We start from the raw sequence: 9740 nt of genomic DNA, 5'->3' as shown, positions 1-9740 counted from the left end.
CTTTAATGAGTGGATAAACAAGCCGAAGTACTGATACACATTAACTTGGATGAGTCTCAAAAGCATTATTGCTGAATAAAACAATATCTTGAAAGTTTACATACTGTATCATTCTGTTGATATGACATCCTGAAGAAACCAAAACACAGCAGTGGAGATCAGATGAGTGGTTGCTAGAGGCTGCAGGTAGGGAGTGTGTGTAACTACAAAGGGACAGGACCACAGTTTTTGCTGGGGAGGGAACTGTTCTGTATTTTGATTATGATGAAATTTACATCAATCTATACATGTTTTAAAACTGATGGAACTGTGCACCAAGAAGAATGAATTTTGATGTGTGTAAATTTTTTAAATCATAGCAATTCAAGATATTTTAGAAGCAATAAAACTTTGATTAGGAATCTAACGTCATTATTTATGCTTACTTGAAAATAGAACTGCAGAACTTCCAACACTTTGTAAAAAGAAATCCCAATGTTACAAAGGCTGGCAACAGATTCTAATAATTTCCCTTAAATTATAAGTTTATAACAAGCTTGCCTTTTCCAATGTTTCTTTCCTGTGTCGTGTTACATAATAATAATACAAACTGTAATATTTGTTAAATAGTACTGAGCTGGGAAAAGTGAACATTTCAGATACTTTAATTGCCTTAGGGTCTACTGGGGCTTCCTTTGCTACAGAGAGCAGCCACTTTTGTGAATCTTGTTAACTAGTCAGGCTTAGTGGAAAAGTCATTTTTAAAATGTTTTTTTCACCGGCAAAGGCATAATTGCATTCACTAATCACATATAAACTGGACATTTCATAGGTAAAAGGCCGATAAATTTGATATGTGTATCAAATAGAACAATATAGTTAAATTAACTATTAGTTTCTTTTCAGTTACCTAATTGCATATCACTTTTGGTTAGTCAGTTTACACGTTTTTAAAACGACAATATTTCTTGCTCTACGTAAAGATTGTGGAATTTGAATGAGAAACTCGACATAAAAGCACTTTGCAGAGCAGAGAGTTTCTATGTGAAAGAATTTCACATAATAATCAAATTTCTTCCTCTTTTCCTCTAATGGGGTTTCCTCAAGTTTTTAAAAACATGCCATTAAGCATCCTGGGGGAGGGTAAATTGCTCCCAAGTAAATAACAATGGATGTGGAAGTAGAGTGCAGAATAAAGATGCAGACTCAAGCACTCATGCACACACACAACTATACAAACTAAAATGGAGTGTAATGGAGGGGCTTTCTGGTTCAGTTTTCAGCCAGAAAAATAACTAAGTCCTTTTCAATGACATATGACTTGGAAGCGAGACAGTCAAGTTGCTCCCTGGTACCTGGGTCCCACATTTCAAATGGTGAAAACTTGTGGGATGCTGGTTTTAGGTTTGCCCACAACACTGCACTCTTCTCTGCACCTTCCTTTCCCTATCGTGATACCACATCACCCTACTGATGTCACCATTTTCTGGGAAGCAAGAACTGAATTAGAACAATGGATTTTGGGTCCTTGCTCAGATGGGTCTGGGATTTCTTTTTATGATGCACTTTAGTCAAACTGGAGATTTGTTTAGAAATAACTAAAGTTTAGTTCAATATATTTTTTAAAAAATGTATTAAAATGTTAATAGGCAATCTAGTCTTCCTGGAAGTAAAGAGCTACATTAGAGCCTTGTTAGGATATTTGTTTTATTGAATCCGTACCTGAGGCAGTTTGATAATGAAGCTGTTTAACTAAAAAACCTTGCACCCTGTCTAAGGCATGCTTCTTTAAGTGGATTCTCTCTGTAATGGATAGTGTTGTGGTGAGCCTCTGAGAATATGGTAAGGTTACAGATTTTTTGGTAGCCATTTTTTAGTTACAAATAGTCTTTCATTTTATTTTTTCAACATTGCAACAAAGACCTACACTTTCCAAAGATGCCTTTCAAGTTGCCTTTGGTCAATACCTGAAATGCCCCAAGCCATTCTGGTTAAAAAATAAGGTAGTTTTTTAGATAAGAAAAATATTGATCATTACAAATTCAAGAAGCTGACTATATATCAAAGGCAGTCCACTGTATTATGTATAATATATACATTTAATGAGAATGAAATACGTTCTTTACCATATTTTCTCTTTATTTTCATTAGTTTTAAAAACAACTTTTTCTGGTGTCAAATAAACATTTCTACTTAAGATTGATTCTAACAATTATTTGGTCATGGTGGTGATGTGAAAATTTATAGGATTATATTCTCTATAATTATTAAGTCCAGCCTATTGCATATACAAAAGAGTAATATCAAGATTTAAAATAAAAGCAAAAGCTCTACAATTATTGGTAATTATTATTGATTTCCTCTAGAATAGGTTCAAAGAGCAAAAAGTTTTGGTACACTGTGCACACTGTGTGTGTGTATGTGTGTGTAGTAATTTATTCATTTTAAAGAAATAGGATTGAACTTTAAGAAGTTAGTTTTTCAAGAGAAAGGAAAATATTGAAGAAATTATAGACAAAGTCAAGCAAAATTAAAAACCTGGTATTGAGTACTCTTACGCATTCCACAAGCATGCTAATAACAAGAGAGAATCCATGTTTCATTTAAAGAACATCTAAATCGTATTGAAATATTTTAAGGTAAACATTCTGTTAATCATAAGAATTAAAAATTTGGCATTAAATAGACTTGGTTCCATGCATGAGACATGATTAAATCATATTTTTTTTCCAATAAATGCTGTTATTTTAGCCAAAAGATAACACAGCAGTTTACCAGAAGTTGGTTTACCTTGAAGTTGGCACAGCAATGTATCTGCAGAGTGCTACTTATAACTATTTAGGGGTCTCAAACACAAATGCACCAGTAGCCACTCAGGTAACCAATGGTAGAAGAAAGGAATGTGATACCCTATTTACAGACATTCAAGTTCAAAACCTAAATATCCCATGGAGAGCAAACAAGAACACCTCTGAGGGCAGCCTTCAGCCTCATAACCTACCATTTTCCAGTATCTGTGCTAGCATGTTTTCTCTAATTAATTCTCCAGTGACATAACAAAGTACATTATTTTTATTGTTAATTTGTTCATATGGTTCATTTGGGGACTTTTGGGAACTTGTAGTTTGGATTTTACTTGCAACAGCAACACTTGATGATATACTAGATTTGTAAACTACATTAGGCATATAAAGCCAAGTGGATTTTTTTTTTTTTTTGGTAGAGGCAGGATCTTGCTATGTTGCTCAGGCTGGTCTTGAACTCCTGACCTCAAGCTGTCCTCCCACCTCAGCCTCCCAAAGTGCTAGGATTACAGGCATGAGCCACTAGGCCTGGCCTGCCAACTGGATTTTCAATGATTTAGAAAAATAAGTTATGGGTATAATCTATGATATGCATGGCCTTATTTTTTTTTCTAACAGGTTTTGTCATGGAGCCATACAGAAGATGTTTATTTTGCATTTTTCTTCTTACACTGGACACTGATTTCACACAAGTGACAATTAGAATTTTTGTGGAGTACCTACCTTTTACCTCATTTTTTATTGCTTGTTATGTATAAGTATATAATGCTAATTTACTTTGGTGCTTGAATCTGAATAATTATGAAAGGTTTAAGACGCTCAGAAACATGTTTCCAAATTTCACCTGGAGATATATTTACACTACAACTTCTAAAATGAAAAACAGACCTGTTCACATGTTCAATATGTACTTTTATTTTAAATAACAGCACAACAAACACAATGACGTAACAGGACCATCACCTTAATACTGGTATCATTCCTTGACAAGTTGACTTATAATTTACATACATTGTTTTCATCTAGAGCTATTTTAAATATTAAGATATACTGTAAAACATAAATACTAAATATATACCAGTTGCAAACATAATGTGCTTAGTTATTATTCAAATGAAGTAATTTAAAGTTCCTCAAAATCATGTCCACTTGTGTTCATTGTTTCAGGATGCATGACTCGCCCCATGAATAGGATTGTACCTGTATTGGTTTGGAAGTGAACAAAAAAGGGGGTGAACAAAAGAATGGGGTATTTATTTTACTAATTGCTTACAATTACTGATGTTTTAAAAATGAAAATATAAGTTATTTTCATTTTAAAAAATCATTTAAACATTAGAAATTATAAGATAAATACTGTGAAAAAAGTTCTCAATTTTAATAAAAGTTTCTTTGTGGCCTAGTAAATAAAATTCTGTTTTCATAACAGACTCACCAGTTCTCCTGTTCCTGATAAGAAAGAAAAATGGATGGTCCACAATAACTTGAGGATACAGCACAGCCATCCTACTAATTGCAATCATTCCTATGGTGCAGAGAAAAAGTAATTACATGTCTGTGGATGTGCAGAGAACAATGAGTAATTTCTCAGATCTCTGTCTATCCATTTAAGGCAAAGGCAACGATTTACAGGAAACAAGATTTTAAAGACTTATAGAAAGAAAAATCATAAACGTGTTAACGTTTCTACTTTATCTTTCTAAATAACAAAGCAAACACACACCACACACAATTTCCTCCCTCTATCCCACCAAAAATAATGAGACAATTTATTCTGCTTGTTATAAAATTTTTATTCTCAGCTTCAGATAAATACATGTAAACCTTTACTAAAATGGCTTTTGAGTTAAAGGAAGGAGGAGAAGAAAAAAAATTCCCTAAACAAAAATCTAAGACAGCTTATTTATATTTTCAAATCATTATTTCTTTTGTCTGTAAAGGGTATTTTTACATAGCAAGTCACCAGGCTTCTTGTAAGAGGTCAGGATGGCAGTGATTAAAGGAAAAATACAGTCGTGAGAGATGCAATGGAGTTTCCTACAGCTGGGATACTGAATTCCCCTGAGATCCCTATTATAGGATGATGGTTTGTAGACTTGCTGCAATGTAGTTAATTGTCAGAAAAAAGTCAAGATTAAATTATGCAAGATTTTAAGCTTTCAGACTGCCTGATACTACTGTGTTTCTATTTCTTCCTAAAAATACTGTTATCACTGGTGATATTCTTTTAGTGGACAAATATATGCAGAAATTAGGAATAGTGTGCAAATATAATATGCTAACATTTTACTGAGGAGAGAAAAATCCTACTAAAATTTGATGATAGCTGTTTGCATGAGATTGAAACATGAGATTGAAACAAATGCAAACAAAAGGAGATAGAAAAGGCAACAGGGAAAAATCATTCTCAGTTAACTAGTGCAGTCAAAACTATCAAAATGATTAAGGACATTTACCACTGTACTTTGGACACATGATTTATGTTAAAATGTTAAGATTATTTATTTAAAATTATTTCATTAGTATTATTTAGTTAAAAGTATTTTAAAAATATTTATTGCATTCTATCATACACTCTTGCTTATGCATGTGCTTTAAAAAAATCAAAACTTTTCACTGATAAAATTAAGAACCAACTTCAGCAAGTAAATAGGCAGAAAGAAAAATGTTTAAATGGGCAACAAGAAAATATTTAAACAGGCAGCACAGCAGAAAATCTATTCTCACAGAGTTGCCAATGTCCTCCTATCTCTCATTAGAGAGAAAACTAAGACTATAGTTACTCTGTGAAGGGGCACTGGAATGAGTACACACTTCACACCCTATTTAGAAAATCCTAACTGGTTCAGCATCTGCTTGATGTCTAAGTTAGAGCAGAGTCGGTTTTTCGGCTTGGTTCTAAAAATGACCTGCACCTCCACCCAAGATTGCTTTAAAAATACAAATCTAGAAGAGGTGAGAAGACTTTAGAAAACAGCTTAGTACCTGAGGCAGCAGCTGCTTCTGAGCCTTCTTCATTAACCTCTAAGAAGGACTTGTGAATTGCTTTGGAAAGGAAAATCTCTTCGTTATCTGCAAAGGAGAATCAGAAACATTTCTTTAGCATCAGAAATAGGGAAACATTTTTACTCTTTTGTTAAATGGGTTTGAGAGATGTAAGAGACTAAGATACTGATACAAAACCTAAGAGATAATGTCACAAGATTTCATTTATGATATGAGAGAACTATGGAAGATATGATTTCTAATTTGCTCTCATTTTATATTCTGTCCTTAATTTTTATTGGCAATTTTCTCATTGTTTATTTCTTATAATCTCAGTAAAAGTGAAAATTGTTTTTAATAGTGACTTCAAATTAGTTCATAACTCAAGATAAAAACATCTTACACTTTGCTTTCTAATTTTAAATTTAAAAATATAAAATGAAAACAGGTAAAAATTCAGATATGACCAGAATAAAAAAATATTTTTTTCTTTTTTTAACCTAATCTCTAATTACTATAATGTAAATATCCTTGACAAAATAAAATAAAATGGACTTCTAGCCTGTAGAAATGTGAACATATAAAAAAGTTACTTTCTATTTCAGTTAATTGGCTTATCTGAGGATTCACAAATATGTTTTATCCTAAGATTAGGAAATAACACATTTTTAGTATCAGGAGGACTATTTTTCCCTTTGAATTGCCTTTCTATTTATACTTACAAGTTAATAGCTGTTATAGGCTGAATTGTGTTCCCCCCAAATTCCTATATTGAATTCCTAACCCCCAGTACTTCAGATTGTGACTATATCTGGAGATCAGATCTTAAATTAAATGAGGTCACTGGGGGGGCCCTAATCCAATATGACTAGTGCTCTTATAAGAAGAGGAGATTTGCACACAGATAGGTACAGAGGACGACCATGTGTAATAGTTAATTTTATGTGTGAACTTTGCTGAGCCACGGTGCCCAGATATTTGGTCAAACATTATTCTGGATGTTTCTGGAAGGAGTTTTTGGGTGACATTAACGTTTAAATCAGTGGACTTTGTGTAAAGCAGATGACTCTCACGATGTGAATGGGCCTCATCCAATCCCCTGAGGACCTTAATAGAACAAAGATAGACAGACCTTCCCCCCCAGCAAGGAGGAATTCTGCCAGTAGACTGCCTTTGGACTGCAGTTTTTCCCTGGGTCTCTAAGGTTCTAAGTTTCTAAAGCCTCCACAATCATGTGAGCCATTCCTTCAAATAAATTGCTCTCTCTCTCTCTCTTTCTGTGTATATATATTATAGGTATATAATGTATACATTTGATTTACATATATGTTACATATATTTAACTAAATATATATAAAATCCTGGCTAATATACCATGTGAAGACAGAGGGAGAAGATCACCATCTATAAGCCAAGAAGAAAGGTCTCAGAAGAAACCAACCCTGCTGACACCTTTATCTCAGACTTATAGCTTCTAGAGCTGTGAGAAAACAAATTTCTGTTTCTGAAGCCAGTCAGTCTATGGTACTTTGTCATGGTAGTCCTGGCAAACTATAAAATGGCTTTAGTCTTGAGTTTTCACCTTTTTCCAAGGTTGAAAGAAAATGAACAAAATATACCCCAAATACATAAAAAGAAAACCACCACAAGAAAGCAAAATAAAGGATTACTCAAATTTATATCCCTGCTTTTTTTCCCTATTCCAGAAAGTCTAATTCAAATTTAAGATAAATAACTTTGTTGCTAATGTTCAGCATCATTCAGTAAAAGCACAATTGATTTCCCATTAGGCTGCTTAGTAAGACTTTGTAAGTAACCAAATCCCACCCACAATATACATTTTCCTTTCAAGTTTCTAAAAACACATAATTACCTTATATGTATGGGGAATGATGCTCAACAATATTTTCGGTGCATCTGTTGCACAGCACCTAATTATTTTAAATAAGCCCTCAGATAACTCACAACGGCATATCTGAATATACTTTTAATAGGAATATTACTTTCTCAGATCATATTTAGTATTAAGATATGAGCACTGCATTTTTAAATAGTCCATTTCACATGTTATCATATTTTCTTCTGGAATGCATTTGATGACTAGAAGAAAAATAAAAAGCAATCAAGTTTTCACACTTAGAAATTAAGCATAATTAGTTCCCTCAAATTCAGAGTAGTTTTGTTTTTTAACAAAAAGAAAAATTTAAATTGTAGGTAACCAAATATATTTAGTTAATAAAAAGCACATGAATTTCAAGACAGTAAAATATATTAACTATTTAGTAGTTCATTAATGCTATATTATTTTCAGATTCTGCTGCCCATTTCCAATAGTCTGCCAGGTAAAGGAGGGCCATGCATCCAGAGCCCATATAGTGGCCCTTAGTGCAAAAGCGACAGAACCCAGTTCCTAAAGGGTGATGAAAGTCCACATTGACAGCTAAGCCCTCCTCAATTGTTCTGAGGGGAGTTCTCCTCAAAGACACTGAATGATATTTCAACCACATCAATCTGCAAAGAGAAAACTACCTCCAAGAGCTACTAGACCCAACCTGCTGGCCTCACTGGGCACCTGGAAATACGAAAAATCATCCCTTGGGCCAGGTGTGGTGGCTCATGCCTGTAATGGCAGTGCTTTGGGAGGCTGAGGTGGGAGGATCTCTTGAAGCCGGGAATTCAAGAGCAGCCTGGGCAACATAGAGAGACTCCATTTCTACAAAAACTAAAATAAAATAAGAACCATCCCATTATTTCTGGCCTCTGCCCCAAGTGTTATAACCTCCTCCAGTCACCTGCTCTCTCACATGTTCTCATTTATTCACACAAAATGATAGGGATGGCAGTGGCAGAGATACTGCACGGTGCTTGTGGCAGAAGGATCAAGAAAGCATGGATGCTGGCTGGGCGTGGTGGCTTACATGTGAAACCTCAGCGCTTTAGAGGGCTGAGGCGAAAGGATTTCTTGAGGTCAGGAGTTCGAGACGAGCCTGAGCAACATAGCGAGACCCTGTCCCTACAAATTTTTTTTTTTTTAAATGTATTAATAATTTCATTTATTTTTCTTTTCTTTTTTTTAATTATTTTTTTTATTTCAGAATATTGCACGGGTACAAAGGTTTAGGTTGCATATATTGCCTTTACACCACCAGAGACAGAGCTACAAGTGTGTCCATCCTTAGGACAGTGCGCACTGCACCCATTAGGTATGAATATGCCCATCTCCTCCACCCCCTTCCACCTGCCTGACACCTGATAAATGTTACTTCTATATGTGCATATGACTGTTGATCAGTTAGTACTAATTAGATGGTGAGTATATATAGTACTTGTTTTTCCATTCTGTGATACTTCACTTAGTAGAACGGGCTCCAGCTCCATCCAGGATAATACAAGGTGTGTTAGTTCACCATTGGTTTTTGTAGCTGAGTAGTACTCCATGGTATACATATACCACATTTTATTAATACACTCATTTATTAATGGGCACTTGGGTACCCCCATCTTTGCAGTTGTGAATTGTGCTGCTATAAACATTCAGGTGCAGATGTCCTTTTTTCCTTTGCTTAGATGCCCAGTTGTGGGATTGCTGGATCAAATGGTAGTTCTACTTTTAGTAGATGCCCTTAAGGTCATATTGATTAGGTAGGAGAATGCAGATTCACAGCAATAAGTGGTTGAAACATAAGAAAGTATTTTTCGGCCATGTTGCTGAAGATGTAGGTATTCTACTGCATTTTTCCATATTTCAATTGGATCTTTCTTAGCATCAAACAATGACTTTAAAATGTCATCTACTGAGAGCTCAGTAAAATTTAAAAAAAAAAATTATCTGGGCATGGTGGTGTGTGCCCGTAGTCCCACCTACTCTGGAGGCTGAGGCAGAAGATTAGCTTCGGCCCAGGAATTTGAGGTTGCAGTGAGCTATGATGATGCCACAGCACTTTAGACTGGGCAAGAGTAAGACCTTGTCTC

At 34.6% G+C, this 9740-nt stretch overlaps 1 protein-coding gene across 4 annotated transcripts in view; it reads right to left on the bottom strand.

Annotated features, from left to right (window-relative positions):
- Nucleotides 1-3678: 3678 nt before the first annotated feature.
- SERPINI1 (serpin family I member 1) overlaps nt 3679-9740 on the bottom strand; it is a 77524-nt gene continuing 71462 nt past the window's right edge. For all 4 annotated transcript variants that reach the window (XM_045539592.1, XM_045539593.1, XM_045539594.1 and 1 more), the window contains 3 exons: nt 5769-5855; nt 4219-4308; nt 3679-3983 (listed from right to left, as the gene is read on the bottom strand). In XM_045539592.1, the coding sequence (XP_045395548.1) occupies nt 3907-3983; nt 4219-4308; nt 5769-5855 (254 nt within the window). In that variant the 3' untranslated portion in view covers nt 3679-3906. The remainder of the gene's footprint in view (nt 3984-4218; nt 4309-5768; nt 5856-9740) is intronic.

This window comes from Lemur catta, chromosome 1 (genome assembly GCF_020740605.2).
Source record: "Lemur catta isolate mLemCat1 chromosome 1, mLemCat1.pri, whole genome shotgun sequence".
Lineage (NCBI taxonomy): Eukaryota > Metazoa > Chordata > Mammalia > Primates > Lemuridae > Lemur > Lemur catta.
The sequence above is the reverse complement of the archived record's forward strand: the minus strand, read 5'-3'. Positions and strand labels throughout refer to the sequence as shown.